Source organism: Pholcus phalangioides, unplaced genomic scaffold (assembly GCF_987345545.1).
Source record: "Pholcus phalangioides strain wild (caught in Gottingen) unplaced genomic scaffold, Ppha-v1.0 ptg000015l_1, whole genome shotgun sequence".
NCBI lineage: Eukaryota > Metazoa > Arthropoda > Arachnida > Araneae > Pholcidae > Pholcus > Pholcus phalangioides.
The window spans coordinates 3,533,842-3,553,038 of NW_028301608.1; the positions used below are offsets into that span (position 1 = coordinate 3,533,842).

The 19,197-nt window shown below is 38.4% G+C and overlaps 1 protein-coding gene across 1 annotated transcript; it reads left to right on the forward strand.

The window, feature by feature from the left end:
• Nucleotides 1–1,370: 1,370 nt before the first annotated feature.
• LOC149075266 (uncharacterized) lies at nucleotides 1,371–9,384 on the forward strand. The gene is made up of 2 exons (XM_089242586.1): nucleotides 1,371–1,725; nucleotides 6,739–9,384. Exons 1-2 carry the CDS (start codon nucleotides 1,388–1,390, stop codon nucleotides 8,420–8,422), a joined length of 2,022 nt encoding a protein of 673 aa, XP_089098712.1. The 5' UTR covers nucleotides 1,371–1,387; the 3' UTR covers nucleotides 8,423–9,384.
• The last annotated feature ends 9,813 nt before the right edge of the window (nucleotides 9,385–19,197 follow it).

A 19,197-nucleotide genomic window follows, 5' to 3' on the forward strand; every position in this document is an offset into this window, starting at 1 on the left:
TGTTGGGTTTAGCATTTTATACATTGAGAGGGGGCACATCTTGTGTGTAGGAAGGATTGCATGCAACTATCATACAAGTTTCAACAAATTACAAAAAATCAGTCTCAGATATTAACTTATTTGGCTAATAGGAAATATAGCTATTAATGTTCAGTAATTTAATATTCAATGTGCATCGCAAGAATTACTATTAGCACTAGTGCTAATTACTATTAGCATAAAAAATATTTTGGAAATCAAATTCACTGAATTTTGTACTTTTTCATTTTAATATGTGTATCTAAAAATTTGATTTCGGGTACAAAACAATCATAATTTAAAAAATAGTCAGATGAAAATTATTTTTTGAAAAATTTCCAAATTTATTAGTATTTTTTAAAATATAAATTTTACACAATTGCGACGGTCCTTTTTTCCTTCATTTCATTCACGATTAATAAAATTTGTATGTGCTGATACATTTTTTTTCCCTTCAAAGCAATGAAAAGCGCATAAGCTGATTGTACGTGCGATATATAATTTATCTAATCTGAGAATATTAGCAATTCCGTAGTGAAATGAAAAACCATCATTATAGATATAGCGGAAGTAGGAAAGAAAACAGTAGCTGGAATGAAATGGCATTTCCATTAAAAAGGGGATGATAAAACCATATTTTGCTTATGGAAAAAAAAAATTGTTGAAAAACGTAAACACAAGAATCCAACCGTTGAGTTTTCTACTTCATTAGAAGATCAAAAACCCTTCATCCAATCAGCGTTGGATCTACTCTCGCCAAGCTAATATACGCCAACTGAACCGAGTTTCACTTGATACGCACTCGAGACTCACTGGTGAATGCCAAATTCGTTCTAAAACTGAAACGGGTTTCAACTGATCCGCGTTTCAGGACCGTGAGTGGTGAATACGGCCGTAAATAGGCTGAAGATGCTTATCTACCAAATCCATATACTTGTTAAAATCATCGTACCAAATTTCATTTTCACGGAGACCCGGTTTTCGCCTATGCCGTCTTCCCAAAAATGGTTTTTCTGTTTAAATTTAAATTTGCTGCAAAAATTCAACAAGCGAGCTGCCATTGTTGTTGACGTAAAAATTCTGGACGGCTATGATTAGTAATGGAAAAAAACCTATGTCTAAACTATGCTGCCATCTGTAGTTGAAGAATAATAATATTTGGTGGTTTTTCGATTGATTTTTACGCAATAGATAGCAGCACAATCTGGATAGATAGCAGCATTTGACCAAATGGATTTCATATGGCATTAGTACAAAACTGACCATATCAAGTTGAAATATTTTGGGTTACTTTTTAAGGATTATTTTGCAGGAAATTTCTAAAGAATCTGGCAACTATGACAAATAGAGTCAAGTCAAGAAAAGCAAGATGCCTAGAGGTGGGGCGGCTGTTTCAATTAATAACAAGGAGAGCAAGAGTATGAAGAAAAGCGTAAAGCGCCCAAACAATCCAATGATGCGGCGAGATGTTTTGCCAATCAGCGGCAGGTGCAATTTCAGTTTTTCTCAGCCGCTGATAGAGTTGGACTCGTGTCAACTCATTGAACTGGATCCGTCAAATGAGGAGTCCTATTGCGACTTGTGCGTCGCCAACCTGACCAGGCAAGAGAGAGTCCGCACCAACTATAGCTGCGCCACGTGCAACGTCATTTGCTGTCCCGACTGCTACGATTCTCACCACAAAGAACAGATGACCAGAGCGCTCAGGTTCATTTATTATCTCTCATAATTTTATAGTCAAGTTAACTTCAATAGCTTCTCAAACACGTGAGCTGTGGTTCCCGTACCACCAGGGCCGCAACTCCCAGGGTGTGGGGCAGGGTTTAAGCTACTGTCGAACTTTTCGCAAAAGTAAATCTTAAAATGTCAAAGAAATAGCAGCTACTTTCGTAAAAATGTGTACAGGAGGTACAGAACGAGTAGACACACATCCAACCATCGATCATTAGCATTTTATAAAAGTCCCCCCCCCCAATTTTGCTATTTTGACAAAGGAATTTTTTATCTAGCTTAAACTCTGGTGTGGGGAGGGTTGAAATGCAGTGTCGAATCCCCCTTCATTTATTGCCAAATGCAGTGCATTCAAGATATTTGAATTTGTGCTGTTATCAGGGTAACAACACTCGAACTATAACACTTCAGGGGCTGATTCCATGAGCCCCCATCTCTTCTGGAGCTGGAAGATATCTTCAGTTGCAAATAGAGTGGTGAAAGGTATTTTCAAATGCGAATGAAGCTGAGGCAGACATTAGTGAAAGCAGAGTTTAATTAGGGGCTGTTCAAGTATTACGTCATCGATGGTGGGGGGAGAGGGGGGTTTCCGATTTGATGACAAGAGGGGGGGTTTGGATAATGCTTACGTCATCAACCACCCTTTATGAAAATATGAGTTGGATTCAGAGGGGCAGAGCTGATGACAAAATTTTGTTGACAAGGAGGGGGGAGGGAGTCAGCGTTTTGCTGAGAAGGGGGGGGTCAGAAATGGCTAAAAATTTGCTTACGTAATACTTGAACGGCCCCTTCTTTTTATTGGCGCCAAGACCTTGGATTGCAATTCTAGTGCAACGGGACTCATAACGTAGGGAAATAAAGGTTTTTTTTGTACCGATCGTCTGTTTTTCTTTTTTCATCTTTCTTCCTCCATTGAGGAAGGAAGGTAATAATCCACATTATAAATCAGAATCCTTAGGGCCAATACACATGTATTAATTATTAATCCACTTGACAAACCAGAATTAAACGGACAGTACACTGGTACTACCGAATTTAAAAAGTCGCATGAAAATGGATTTGACACAGCAAATTGAAAATTTATTGGAAAATTAAATTTCACTGGGTTTGTAGTTGCTAGGTCTCGGCTCAACAGAAGCTGTTCAACACAGATGAGGGGGGGGGGGGGGTAAATTAGTGCTGAAATGCAACTGTGATCAGAATATGCAGTAACTACTGCATTACGAAAGCGAAATGACAAAGTGCAATAATGCAGGAACCGTTTCAATCTCTAGCATACTTGCATGTAAATATAATACACGAGGAAATGTAAAATTGCTACAGCTATAATGATAGATGCGATTTTGCTTTTTCGTTGTCATGACCCACAAATATGAAGAAGTGCAGCAGCCTACCGTTGCTTCTTGCGACAGAGCCTGGGTATCTCGCAGTTTCTCCAGCCTACTGGAATACAAATGTATTAGAATATTTGTGGATCAATAAATGATAGCAGGACCCAGCTTTGCGAGCCATTGTCAACTTGATACACCTGAACTATGATTAACTCAAAGAATATAATTTTTTTATAATGGCCCCCCCCCCCCAATTACTACTATATAAGTCCTAACAAACAAAGACAATGGTATAATCCAGTTGGAGCAGGTAAGCACAGAGAAAATAAACGTTTTTAAGGTGTTACATTTGGCGACTTTCTGAAGGGTATCTGAACTCCATGTCACCCTAAGATCGATCTTTGGAACCCCAGGCCAAGCATGGATCCAGGAGGTCGGCGATCATCCCTACCTATAGCCAAATTAAATCTAAAAATTGGTCTGTAAATTAATGGGACAATCCAATGAACCTGCGATCAATGCTCCCAACAAATTGCCCTGGGTTTGTATCTACCCTGAGGAAGAGTTCAGTAAGCTCCCTTCTTGTTGAAGGTTTCATTCATGGTTGTCTCATCACCATGGTGCCTCGGGCAAAGTGATGGAGCTGAAAGTGTATTAGCCCCATTCTTAGGTGGGAGTAACAGCTTGCATACACTGAATTACATTGTATCGCACATTATATTTCACTTGAAAGTGTTAATCTCCTTGTGTATGCACCGTTTGTTGTGGCTCCGTTTTGAACTAATTTTCACCTTTGACTCCCTCGGCAAGGAGGCCATATTGTCTCTGGTTGAGAACCACTTATATAGCCTACATGAGAGAGGGGTTTTTATATGGGAGTGCACACAAATGACCCCTCAGTGTCGATGACTGAGCTGGTGTATGTATATATAATGTATGTGTATATAATTGGCATCATGCTTTCTCCCTTCTCCCCCCCCCCCCATCAAAAGTCTGGTCCTTGATGGTCCTGCTCCATGATGGGGCAGAGGGGGCATGAGTTAGTTTTTGATGCCTTTCTTGCCAAAGAAAAAGGTTTGCAACACATTGCCAAAAGGGGACAATACTATGGCTGTTAAACTGAAAGAAACGCCGATAAAAAAACATTCTTGGACAAAATAAGAAATTAAGATTAAAAAATTATCGTCAAACAAATAAGGAATCGAGGCGGGGGGTCTACCATCTCCTGATACTTTCAAAGGATAATCCACCATGACACGGTTTATCTGTGCTGTACGAGGGGAAAAGGTAAATTTTTGTACCAGTTCGAAGCTTGATGCTTGAACAGGCATCGTTTTTGCTCCACCTGACAAGGAGTGGGAAGAATCACTCACTGAGATTCAGATTACTGTATTTTACACTATATAGCGTTGCCAACTGCTATGGATTATCTGTAGTTTCTACAGACGGGTGCAATGAACTACGGAGCTATGCAGATACTCTCAATATGATGGTAATCAGTTTTAAAATAATGTCTTCGATTTTCTTGCGGTTCTTGACTTATTTTTATTTTTTAGATCTCATCAATCTTTACCGTAATGTCCCAAAGCAGAATGTGCCAAAATCTGCTGCGCATGTCACAGAACAATTAGTGCTACCGCAGAACAATTTGGAAGAATTTTAAGAAAAAATGTGTAAAAAAGCACTATTACATGTATGGGGATTTTTAAAGCAGAACATTTCCAATCAGCTGAGGGCTCGTCGCTGAACGGTGCTAAACATTCTGCTTCGGGGCCGTAATGCTGAATTCATATATGCCTGTGAAAAAGTTGGAGAGAAGACGAACTTGTAACCAGTCTGTTTTGTCTCTGCGCGGAAGGAAATTGTACTGATCATCTGTATACCACAATTTACTTTTAATGTTTTCGCAATCATTAAGTGGATTACAACAATCAAAGACAACAACTTCCTTTTACAATCATTTATTCAGTTATTCAAGTTAAGACTTTCTTTATACAACAAATTTTCTTTATTTCGGTTATCATAGTATTAATTTTACATTAGTTTTTTTTAGCAAAAAGTTCAATAAAATGGATGGCTCTTACGCTCTTACCCGGTACAGGCTGTTGAATCACCGTGTAGAGTTCCTACATCACAAGAACCACAACTTCCAGTCACAAATGTCCAGGTTGAGCATCTCCCGGCGATGCTTGACCAGCACGCATCCAATATGAAGATTCACAGGCACAACGTCTGCAGGATTCTGTTATCATTGGCAAGCTCTCATCATAGTACAGAAGGACTCATGACCCAGTTCCAGACAGGCAATGAGGCTGCAGCCAGACGAAGAGGTTGAACAACTCAAGTTTTGCTAATACATTGCCACTGAAATCAACGATACATGGTGATGGAAGAGGTGCTATCCAGTTCACTCCTCTTTGGGCGAAGCGCCTTGTTAAGATGATACAAATATGTTAGATCCGTGTGAAGTGGTTCTGAAGTGCAATCTTCAGCATGCTCTGGTATTTGAAGGAAACTCATCTGATGATGCACCATCCCAGCGGCACTGAAATATGACTAATTTGCATACTAGAAAATATGAGTGCACAATGGCATGAAATCTGGCAACATTTAGAATGTAAACATAACATGATGGCCAATCGGCGGAGATTGGCAGCACACAATCCCGCAGATCGATCACTAGATATAAAACAATAAAATAAATATAATAAAATGACTAGATTTACTATTTCTGGAGGGAGCCTAATGGTAATGTTACACAATCTGTAAAGCTGTGTCTAAACCTGCCGCTCTACTCTATGTCCAAACGTGTAAAAAAAACTGTTTTTTGCCAACCCCTCCCCCTTTCCCCCCGCCCCCCTGAACTTTGGGCTAAAAACAGGTTTTTGAGTGGTTCAGCCAATACCATCCATAGCAGAAGGTCTGCATGCAAAGCTAGTGATGTCTCTGAAGAAGGTCCTCTTCCCTTTAGCCATTGGATATACTACTAGAAAGGGTAAAGATGGGGCATACGTCGACCTGCTAAACTAAATGCTGTAGCTGTATTTAATGAACTTTCAATTAAAAATGGAAAAAAAATTAAGGTCTTTAGTGATTTCATTTTATTTTACTATGATAAATGATGTCCTAGGACCCCCTCCACCATGACAAAGCTCAGCATTCACCCCCTACTGACAAGCTTCAAACCAATGTTGGCAAAAGTTCATCAGTTCAAAGATGGCAGAAAATATATGTAGTATAGTGAAACACCTGTCTAGAAGACATACACTGCATGAGACGAAACCTGTCTTAAACGAAATCAAAATATTGTCTATTCAATGTGATTAGTTCTTTGATTTGTGCTGTTAGAAAACAATTTTTTTTTTAATTTAATATAATTTCAGTCTGTCGACATTCTATTCTGTACAGGTTTCACTGTATTATACATGTAAAGAAAAGGTTGGGGGGAGAGGAGAATGGAAAGTCTCTTCCACTTATTTTCCTTTTATATTTCCTCAAATACACTATTTTTTTAGATATATTGCTGGTACCTCAACTGCATATTATTCAAATTTGTTGCCAAAAGACTATTCGTAAAATATTGATTTTCATGAGAAAGTATTCATTTTAGTGTGCTTTTATAGATTTTACATTTCGTTACAAAATTTTCTGTTTTTAGGGCTCTTCGAAAGAACTTCCCTGAAAACTTGCGCATATTTCTCTCGGAGGATGCCAAGCTCTATACTTACATGCCAAGCAGAGATGATGGTGGTGGTGCCTCGACGGAGCCATCTCAGGGCACCAAAGCTGAGTGTCTGGTTTCCGATGTAAATGCAGTACTGAAGTCGATCAAAAAGCAATTTAATTCTAAAATCGAGGTGAATATCTGTGGTGGAAATATTTGCATCTTTTTCCAAGACAAACAGATGGAAGAGTTTTTCAACACTTACCCAGAGTATCTTTACGTGGGCATGATGTGTGAAATCGTCGATCTTGAATTATCATTGTACCTTTGGATTTGTGAAGATGCTAACGGTCATTGCGAAATTGTTTCTGGCTTCCTACTCAAAATGGCAGATAAACATTGTATCACCTGGATGTGTGAAATTTTCAAAAAAGACAATTGCTGCTGGCCCAGAATCAAAATCGTTTCAGTCGATAATGAAATGCAGAATACCGATGTATTCAAGAGGTCATTTCCCAATGCTTTGGTCTTTTTCGCGTATTGCAATTCCATGCAAAAGTTCAAAAATGATCTGAATAAACTGGATATCAACAAAACCGAAAAATTGAATGCTATCAAAGCATTCGAGAATATATTTGCAGCCTCTACTCAAGATGAATACTATCAACTACTCAAGGAATTTGATAATTTCTCTCCCGCTTTGATTTCCTATTTTCAGGAAAAATGGCACAGGAAACGAGACATGTGGGCCCTGGCTCTCAAACTGAGTTCGAAAATATTTTCAGACCCGATGACTAAGTTCTTGTATCACATTCAAAGGAGGATGAAAGGTTCTCTTATCACTCAAACCAAACTCGAGAAAGTTCTCAAAACGTTTTTCATAACTCTCCTATTAATCAGAATAGAGCACTACAGAGACTTGGGCAGCATTTTCCAGACGGCAAAAGTCACTCGAAACGTAAAAGTACCTCACCATAAATACAGCAGGTTTCTGACAAGTTACGGGGGTAAATTGGTTACTCAGCAACTAAATGCATCTACTACCGTTAAGAATATTAGGAAAGTATCTGCTGGGAAATACAAAATTGGAAGCGCTGCTAATCCGATATGCGTAACAACATCGTCGTGTAGTTGTGATTTCAGCACATTCCTGTCCCTTCCTTGCTCTCATGTTTTCGCGATAAGAAAATTACTTTCACTTCCGCTCTTCTGGGAGAACTTATGTGCTGTGCGTTGGACCGCAAAATTCTACCAGTCAACTTTTCTTTTGCTGCATGAAAGTTTCTCTGATAGATACTTAAGATGTCTGGGTGAGTCTATAGACGAAAAAAACTTCAAAAGCTATTTCGAAGTAGCTGGTCAGATGCTCCTTTCGCTTTCTCAGTGTTCGAGTGAAGTTGCATCGAGGAGACTCAATATTTTGGCTCATGTCCTAGAAGCGTGGCATCATAACATCAAAGTGAGCGTCAAGCTTAGTGCCGATGGTGCGAATGCAAAAGAATTGAAGCTTGATCCAAATTTCTCAATCGATCATTTGAAAAACATCTATGGTGTTTCAGCAGATGAGCATTTTAATTCAGATGAATTTTCATCTGTACAGCTGTGTTCGGAGAATTCGGATGATGAAATACTTATGTGTATTAAGGATCGTAATCTATCTCAAAAGAGGAAAGACTAGTCTAGTCAATTTATCAGTGACATTTCGGAGAATTAGAAAACTTATGTTTTGTTATGTTATTTCTGTTGGAAATGTAGCACATTTCAATTTCAAATTAATCTTGAAGGGACCAATTATTATGTATCGTTTGTGTGAGAAGCACTATGAATTAATTTTTAATTTCAAGAAATATGTAGAGTTTATTTTTTGAAACTAGGTGTAATATGTCATTTAACAACAGATGTACAATGCATATGAATGGGGTCAAGTTTTTGGTAGATTGCAAAAGATTTACTGTGTTATTGTTATAATTTTGTTTGTTACTGCGTCAAGTATATGCATTATAATTATTTTGTTCTCAGGGACTGAGGTAAAACTCTTCATATACTCTTATCGTCCATATTCAAGCAAAAGTCATTGTCCATCGTAAACCTTTTGCATGCACTACTTCAGTCGATTAGGAATTCCAATTAATCTCTTTATGATCATGAACGAAATATTTAGTCCATACGCCTGTGGAACAAATTTAATCCAGGTTTTTGTTTTCTTTCCCCTTTCCTCACCATTGTAAAGTTTCATTACAACCCTATGAAACATAGTTTTTCCTCTTCCTTTTTTCTATACTGCTGATTCTCCTTCTCCCCCCACAAATATCTTTCTATATGCAAGAGAACATATAGGATGAGGGTGAAAAGAGAAAGTTTCAAATTGTACAAAGTTTAATTCACAAAAAGTTTTGTCAAAAGTTTAAATTCGCAAAATCTAAAAACTGGACTCAGTGACTCTTGCTTGAATGGCGTCGATATAAAGGAACTAGTCATTTTATTTCGTTATCTCGCAATACTGTTGATGTTAAAAAAAAAAAGAAGAAAAGGTTATGCTTCAACAATTATTTTAGTTAAAATTATTTCCCAGTTCTCTTGGAAATACCATATTATTTTATATAGAACGTAATTAAAGTTCTTTGTTTTTCTTGTCGTGAATATTGTTTTTGTTTTGTTTTTTTCGTTGTTGTACATATTTGGGTAATATTCTTTTCAGCAGGGCTTGACAAATCAAAAAATAAATTCGGTGTCAGCTAAACTTTCTAGGAACCAAACATTTTCTCCTAGAAGGATGCCCAAAATAATTTTTTTTAGGCTTTTCTAGAACTTGATCTTTTCCCATGTTGGTGGAAATGGTTGCACAAATTCCGAAAACCTATGCATTGTACTCCAATTTTGTCATCACTAGAGCCCGGATCAAATACATGTACTGAGTGTTCTAAATTCATGGGACAAACTTCAAGAGGTGATATAAAATACCTAAACAAACATTTTTGATCATAGAATGTGCAATCGAATCACAATAGTTTGAGAGTGTACATCTTTTAATCAAAAACAAATATATGTTTCTGGAGGATTTGCTGCATTATATGCTGTCTACCATTTGAGGGTGCATATGCACATTGAAGATTTTTTTTCTTGGTGCAAAGACCAGGCCCTCATAAGGGTAAGGCTGACTGGGCTCCAATCACCTTGTATGAGTACGCATATTTTGACTTTTTTTAGCATTGACACATATAAATGTGTAAAATCAAAGAATTTTCAGAATAAGTGAATTTTTAATGGTTTATTCAAGCTCACTTTTTGTAATTTTTTAAATATTGCTTATAATATTTTCATAACATCGGTTTTGTTTTCCAGTGGTGGATATTTTCAAACATCAACAGTTTTATTGTAATGCTATTTCTAGAGAGAAGTCAAGTGTTCAAGTTCTTTTTTAGAAATAGTGTAGAAATTCTTTTGTTACTGGTATTTTAGCAGCTACAATGAGCTAAAAATTGAAAATACCTAAATAAAAAATAAGTAGAAGTACTTCGCATATATATGCAGGGATTTTTTTTGTAAATGAATAATGCACCAAGAAATAGAAAATATGCATTTCAAAAACACATCTTTTTCGCATGATTTTTTAAATGCATATTTTTTTTATTTTTGGTATGTGTTTTGGAATTTTTATGCATATTTTGGCATTCTCAAGTGCATATTTGTATATTTTTAAAGCTTATACATTTCTCTCCCTCTCTCATCACTTTCCATCAATGTATATAATCTGTCATCTGTAGTCATCACACAGAAAATTTCAGTCACTTTTTTTTTTCGTCCCAGTGGCAACGCAGTGCCTGGGATTGGTCCATCCTTGATTTTCAGTCACATGCTGTTAAAATTCATATTTGTTTCTATGATTTATATTATATTTTCAATATTTTTGTTGATTCCTTGTATAGTCAAATCTATTTTTTAAAAACTATACCCCGAAAACGAAATCCCTGCATTTAATGTACAGGGCGTCCATAATTAAGTTTTAAAGTAGCCTACAGGCGAAACTAGTCATCAGAAAATTGTGAAATTTTGTGGAGGACTTCATGAAGTGATGGGAATTTGCATTTCCGGGGGGGAAAATAGTTGCACATGTTGCCCCAGAGGACGTTTTATTAAGAAATGACACATTTAGGCAAATTTTTACAATTTTAACAATTGTTAAACACTTTATAATTGTTACTGCAACAAAACATGTTCCACATGATGGCCATCATTTTCAGATACCATATGAAATCGCAAGATGCCATGTTCCACAACTGCCTGGAGTGTATGCGGGAAAATGTTCAGCATGTGGCGGGAAATGCTGTCTTTAAGGTCAGATAAAGTTCTTGGATTTTCACGTCTTACCAGACGTTTTAAATGCCCCAAAGCCAAAAATCGCAATGGATTAAGACCGGGGGAGCCATAGATTAGGGAAGTGCCGGCTGATGACACGTTCTTCTGTAAAATGTGTTTTAAGAACATTTTCTTGGCACACACTGCAATGTGTGGAGGAGCTCCGTCTTGCATAAAGATTGTGTCTTCAAGGCAGTGACGTGCTTGCAGAGTTGGAACAATTTCGTTCTGTAACCGCAATGCATATCGCTTCCCGGTGATCGAACATGTCACTGGACCCGTAGAACGTTAACTCCTCGTAGAAGTAAAGACCGAGAATAAATGATGCAGTAAATTCACAGCGTATCATACTATTGGTGAATGCAACGGAACCTCTAAGATAGCAGGGGCGGATCCAGGGGTGATGTGTTGGAGAGTGATTTTTTACAGAAAAGGTTTCGATCTTTGAGGACCAACCTAGTGTCTGCAGACGCCAAACATGTTTAAAATATAAAAATATTTTTTTTTAATTTAAAGGGTTATTCAATTTTAAATTAAAACTAATTAAAAATTGAATTTAGTTAAAAATTAAAATGTATTTTAATAAAAGTTATTTTTCAATAAGTGACTCACTTATTAAAAAATGCACGTTACCAGTTAAAAAAATTTGTTAACAGTATCAAAAGTGCAATTATACAAATAAATGAAAAAACTGCGGATGAAAAGAGCAGAATATCAAAAGCATATGAGAGAGAGAATAATTATTTTAAAATGCTCCTAGAATGTCTCCTTTCTTCTCTTGCTTGATAAAAACTAAGGCTCTTACTTATCGAGATGATTGGTGATTATGTATTACAGATATGCTTTACCGATGCAAGGGGCCGTTGAGGTATTAACGTCGTCAAATTTTTAGCCATTTTTGACCCCCTTGTCAGCAAAACTCTGACCCCCCCCCCCTTCAGCACTGCTCCCTACTTCTTAACGCATATTGGTGGGATCAGAAACGTACACGGGAGAGGGGGGGGGCATAGGGTGCTTGTGCGCCTTCCCCCAACCCCAGAATAAAAAAATTTTTAATGCCAAAAATATTAAAAAAAAATTATTAAGCCTTATATGGTAAACCCTTGACCCTGGGACGAAATGTGGCCCTGAAGGTTATCTGATGTGGCTTGCCCCCTCAAACCTAATTTTGTAAAAATGAACTAAGTGGCACATTTTTACAAATCGCTTAAATGACACGTGGCACAATTCCAGAGCATTTAAGTGGGACGTGGCGCATTTTCAGATCACTGAAGTAGGCCTCAAAGATCACTTAAGTAACCCGCGACACAGTTCCAGAACACTTAAACGATCCGTGGCACATTTAGAGATCCTTTGAGTGATGTAGAACCACCCTGTGGACCGCTTAGGGCGGTATTCACCGACATGGTTTAAACTATAGTCACAATTTTTGGATGGGTGATCGACACGGATCGGTTAAAAACCTGAATTTAACCAATCCGTGTCGATCACCCATCCAAAAATTGTGACTATAGTTCAAACCATGTCGGTGAATACCGGCCTAAGCGGTCCACAGGGTGGTTCTACATCACTCAAGTTACCCACGGAACATTCCTAGATTACTTAAGTGATCCGTGACATAATTACGGATCACTTGAGTGATGCGTGGTACAGTTCCAGAGCACTTAAGCAGCTCGGACACATTTCCTGAGCACTTGAAGGATCCGTGAAACATTTAAAGATCGCTAAAGTGGCTCTGTAGGGGACTTATCAATAGGGAGAATGTTAGTTCAGGTGCCCAATAACTATCAAAATTTTGGTTTTTTTTCGTTTTTGGTGCACAGAATGAGGTGCCATTAAGAATATTTCATATCTTCATAAAGGGTAGTTGATGACGTAAGCATCATTCAAACCTCCCCCCCCCCCTGTCATAAAAAGGCAGCAAATCGGAACACCCCTTCCATCGATGCTGACGTAATACTTGAATGACCAACACATCTACCGTAACCTACATTTTATATTGAGGATTTTGGCCCTTGAAAGTCTGTTGGCATATCTTGTCGAGCAATCTCGACATTAATTTGTGATTACAACCTTCCTTCATTGGCTGACCGACCACTCCAAGCAGGGCTGTCACCAAAATATCCCCTCGAAGTGTTAACAGCCTCACGCAATACGTATATACACTATTGAAGGGAAGAAAACTTTTGTCGACTTCTCTCCACTTGTACAGAGCGAACTGTTCTGAAAAGGAAGTTCGATCTATGGTCATGCAAAGCTCAGCTAATCATAACTTCCAACTGTTCTACATTTCCTTTTGATGGCAACGAAAAAAACCACCCAATCTGTTCCTGGAAAATCTCGCATTTCTCTATTTTTCAGATGTTATCTTTCCATGTCACAAAAATCGCTTTAATTCCCGAACTTTTTTTGAGTTTTTGCGGTGCCCTTTGTATATCCAGATGTTTTCCACTTTGCCTCAAATCGTAATACATAAGCGAAGTTACATACACTCATGTGCAAAATTAAAAGAATTACCACATTATGTCGAATTTCTAAGAAACTAGTGGACAGATTTTAATGAAATTTGGTACGAATACATAGTTATAACAGAGAAAGAGATGTACCATGCAAACGTCATAGTACGCTCGCATGATTGTCAGTAAAGTTCATCATTGCAGGAATGTCCAAGATCCACGTTGCGAGATAGAACCGAAAATGAGTCTAATATGGGGTATGGTCACGACCACCTAGATAACACAGATGGACAGAGCGCTCGGGTTCATTTATTATCTCTCATAATTTTATAGTCAAGTTAACTTCAATAGCTTCTCAAACACGTGAGCTGTGGTTCCCGTACCACCAGGGCCGCAACTCCCAGGGTGTGGGGCAGGGTTTAAGCTACTGTCGAATTTTTCGCAAAAGTAAATCTTAGAATGTGAAAGAAATAACAGCTACTTTCGTAAAAATGTGTACAGGAGGTACAGAACAAGTAGACACACATCCAACCATCAATCATTAGCATTTTATAAAAGTCCCCCCCCCCACAATTTTGCTATTTTGACAAAGGAATTTTTTATCTAGCTTAAACTCTGGTGTGGGGAGGGTTGAAATGCAGTGTCCATTCCCCCCTTCATTTATCGCCAAATGCAGTGCATTCAAGATATTTGAATTTGTGCTGTTATCAGGGTAACAACACTCGAACTATAACACTTCAGGGGCTGATTCCATGAGCCCCCATCTCTTCTGGAGCTGGAAGATATCTTCAGTTGCAAATAGAGTGGTGAAAGGTATTTTCAAATGCAATGAAGCTGAGGCAGACATTAGTGAAAGCAGAGTTTAATTAGGGGCTGTTCAAGTATTACGTCATCATCGATGGGGGGGGGGGTTTCCGATTTGATGACAAGAGGGGGGGGGGTTTGGATACATAGATAATGTGTAATTTAGGTGGTCGTGGTATGGTCCCCTCTCACTGTCAGACAGGTCGCACGGCGTGACGTTATACTGGACACGAGGCAGTTGAGTCCCTGCGGCAATCGGTCCCACTCCTGCAGCAACGCAGTTTTCAGTTCCGGGATGGATCTCGGAGGAGGATGGCGAGATGCGATTGCCCTCCCGATTGAACTGAACTGATTAAAGTGTTGATTCGGTGGTTCCTGAGTTGGTCCCTTTTATTAAATCCCAGCTGCCACACTTAGGGAGTGCCATGAAACGGCTGTGAAGTAGAGATTTGTTGTGTTTAGAACAGTGTGTGTAGAAGAAGAAAGGATAGAAGGAAAAATCAGTCAAATTCGAGAAAAAAAGTCAAATCCAGGAAAATATTTGTCAAAATAAAAAGAGAATATTCAGATGTCGCAATTATCAGTTGCCCGTAAAGCCGCCGCAACCATATATGAGGAGACAAGTCCTTTAGACTTTAGCAAGTCCGATATCCAATAAGCTTGTTCTAAACGCAAGTCCACATGCCAACAAGTCGAGCCTAATTACAGATCACCGTCGACATCACATCCAGTCCTCTAATAAGTGGAATTTATATGGGATAAAAAATTCATCTTCATATGTTTAACATAATAACAAAAAACCCATTTCTTCTTAGATGGTTAGCAAGAAAAACCGCTCACCTCTTAGAGCGCTAAAAGATCTTAAAAATAAGTCAATATTAGTCAAGATTCATCTGTCAAGATTCTTCTTTTAACAGTTGTTTGTGTGCAGTAAGTTAATGTTAGTAAAACACGAAGAACGCAGCCCATGGCTTTTTGGAATTGTGATCGAAAGGGATATAGATTAGAATCGAACTGATCCTGGTTCAAATTCTTTGTGATTACAATTTCAAAACATCAAGGTGGGCTGCGTTCTCTCTGCGCGTTTTACTAACGTTTACTTACTGCACGCAAACAACTGCTAAAATTGTGAAGCAAACTTAATAATTCAACTGATATTATTGCTTATAATATATTTATCAATATCATACTGCATTAGCTTTTCTATGCGGCACATTAATCAATAATCAGTAATCAACTTCAATCGAAGAATCGAAACAATTTTATTTTTTATTAGCTATAATACCCGGCGCAACCCGGGTTTTCTTTAATGAGACTTTTTGGAGATGACGTGATATATCCCTCTTGCTTTGAGGGACATGCAAACCATGTTTAAGTTAACCAATATGGCACCTTTTTGCGCGACTCATGAAAGAAACAAATCTAGATTTAAAGAAAAGTAGAAATGAATATTGTTTTTCCTTTTTTAAGGGGAGCTAAGTATTTCGATCCCCCCCCCCCCGAACTTCAAGTTATCTATTTCTGCCTTAATTAAAGCTGTGGAATTTTTTCGATGTACTTTTTCCGCGGGCCCATAATTAATTTTAAAATATCCTAACCCACATGAATTTATACAGTTGAATATCAAAAGACAATACGGAGACATTAATTTTCATGTTTGATAAGATATAAATAAAAAGTTAAAATCAATGTTATTGCATGAATATCCAACTCAAAAGTAGGCCCGGCTAATTACTTCGTATTTAGTCTCCTGGGCTTCGTATATCTATCTCTAAGCGACCTCAATATTTCAAAAATTGAGAATTCTATACAATTTTTAAAATTATTGATGTGACAGAAAACCCCACCAAATTTCCGCATTTCTAGAGTAAAATCGACAATTTCAACACTGATATCTATGAGGATCACCCTTTTCCTGACCCTCAAAGTGATGCTGATGATGATTCTGACGTCTATTCAAAAAGCCTCATTACTGGGAGTATTAAAAATGTGGCAAACCATTATAGAGGCATAAACTATTATGCATATACATAATACTAACAGGATTAGAGAAGTGACAAACCATTGTAAAGGCATATACACGTCTGAAACGCATTTCTAGGGAACCACGGTAGCCAAAGTAAACGTTCGGAAAGTGATTGCTGATGCCAAAAAACCATTGTTGCCCGACAATTTTTTGCCCATTTGGGGGCATTTGCCCTGCTCTGACGAAATTTTAAAGTAGCCTATCGTTCAAGTCGTGCCCCATTTGGTATATATGCAAAATTTAGCGACGATCGATGTAAAATTGTAGATTTGTATAGAGAACATACATACACAGACAGACAGAAAATCAATTTTACATATATAGATTTGATAGGTGACAGCAGTAGTTCCAGTTCAATGATGTTTTGTACGCATGGCCCCACATCCGGGAGCGGGGCCCCCGGTTAGACTTTTCACGGGCCCCATCTGCAGTTAATTTATAGCGTGAAAAAGCAAAAAATGATGAGAATTGTCCCGGACCCTGTCAGGCCCCCCCGCCTTGTGGGGGGCCATGTTTGTACGTATAATATAATTCTGTACTGTCTAGTCATTTTCAATATTTTCTAGAAGGCCTTATTTTTACTGATAAAATCTTATTTTTTATTCGTTATGGACAAAAGTAACAGAAAGGCACCATTTTTTCATGATGAGTAAAGTTTACAAATTATGGACGTTTAGAGTCTGAGAATGCCTCCGTGTACAGAGTTCTTTGCTGAGCAACGAAAAACTCCCTCTATTGGATAGCTTTTTATTTTGCCATTTCACACAGATATCGAAATTCTGTGGGAAGAGAAAGAACAGGTCAGGGCAGATGAGTGACTAGAAGAGTAGATTAGGGACAGAGGCGGAAATAGCCCAGGATGACAAATTTGGGGAATGAGTGGGTCAAAATTAGACATAATGGGAGAAGGGCAGCAAAATTTGTAAAGCCACAAATCAACACCTCCTATAGATGGGCCCCCGGGTTGCCAAGTTCATCTGTAACGTCGTTAAGACTACCTAGCAAGTTTGCCACATTTTAAACCACATAATGCTATTTCGTTTCTTCTTATTTTGGCGTAAAATCTTCCTGGTTGGCCCCACAAATACCGCATGGTGATTGAATGTGGGGCATAGAAATCGCCAATTCTGAGCACGATCATTTCTTTTCCACACAACAATCATACTAGCACGGCAGGAAATATTCTGAGGGAAAATGGACTACTTGCTTACGTCACGAGCAGCGTGCGGAGGCCTTCTATCTCTAAGAGGTGCTGCATAAATCCACTTCTGCCCTAGGAACGAGAAACTAGGTCAGTGAGTGATCAAAAGAATGACCTAGATCCGGGGGCGTCGTAACTGCACCATTGCCCCCCGTACAAAGTGATATTTTGGACCCCCCATCCCTAAGTAGCCGAAAGTACCTGCTTATAAATTTCTATGCTTTCACTTGAAAATCATAGCGGCAAATTTCATCATCACTTGAAGCCTCTTCCCCCCCCCCCCCGGGCCGTGCCTTAAGGTAGCACTGCCTACACCAGGGGTTTTCACACTTTCAAACCCACGGCGCCCCTTTCCCAAATCAACGCTTATCCGTGGCTCCCTAGAGCAGTTTAACAAAGAATCTCCTCGAAAAACCTTTATCAGGGCTGACGTCTACGGTGCCTTTGACAAAGGTTGGCTGTGCAGAGTTTGAGAACCCTAGCATAGACCACAAAGCTCCCCATTCTACAGCACCTCTTGGGCTGGGATTCCCGGCGTGCCCCAGTCCAGATTATTCATGGGTCCTGATAGTGTGAAAGAAAAATGTTTAAGAATTGTCCCAAGGGATTCCGGCTGGAACCAAGAGTGTACAAGCATGTAAATGACCCATACCGTGTACAAGCATGTAAATGACCTCCAGTGTGTGCAAGCATGTGAGTGACCTACAGTAGGGGGGGGGGTCATCAACGTTTTACGCTCGAGAGCCACATAAAACATTTGTCGCTTTCCGCGAGCCACTCATTAGCGGCGTAGGGGGGGGGGGACACCCCCAAAGACGATCACAAACTAAATATGTTTCAAAATATTTTAAAATATTTCAACATTCAATTCAATTAATTTTAACAAATATTAATTTTGAATGATTTTAAAAAAACATTTTAAATTATAGTGTCAAAAAAAACTATTTGCTATATTAATACATTTCTGTTACTTGAAAATGCGCTTGAAAGTTGGTAAATCTAAATTCTTCTCAGAGATTTCTTGAGCCTCCAATCAATCTCAGTGTGTCCCACCCCCCCGCCGAAGGTTGATCCTACGTACGCTCAGACACGACAAATTAAAATGCGACGCGTACTACATTTCCAGCATTTTTGTTTAAAAAAATTAAACTGAATTGGGGTAAGACCAATTATTTTAGGTATTTTTTATATTGTATGAAACAGAACGAAAATGGATGATTTTTGTTTATCCATGTATAATGTTGCATCAATTACGTACCGAATCAAAAAAAGTCCATAGTTACTTACATTACGAATGCGAGTGGATGTAATTTCTAAATTAATGCGAAACTTGACATTGTTTTTGCTTGACTAAAGCTTCAATGTTAGGTAAAATTTGTGTTGTTGCTATTCGTAAAGTATCCTCGTAATGCCGATCAGTCAGACGCATTCTAGTTTTTGATTTTATGTATTCCTCTTCATTCAGTGGAAATCCATCATCTTCGTATTTCCGAATTTTTCGGCATCTGGCTTTATCAATGTGATTATTGTTGCGGATAATTTTCCACAAGACTTCGAGATTGCAAAACAAGAAGCGGTTCGACGGACAAGCACAGATATATCTACAGAAC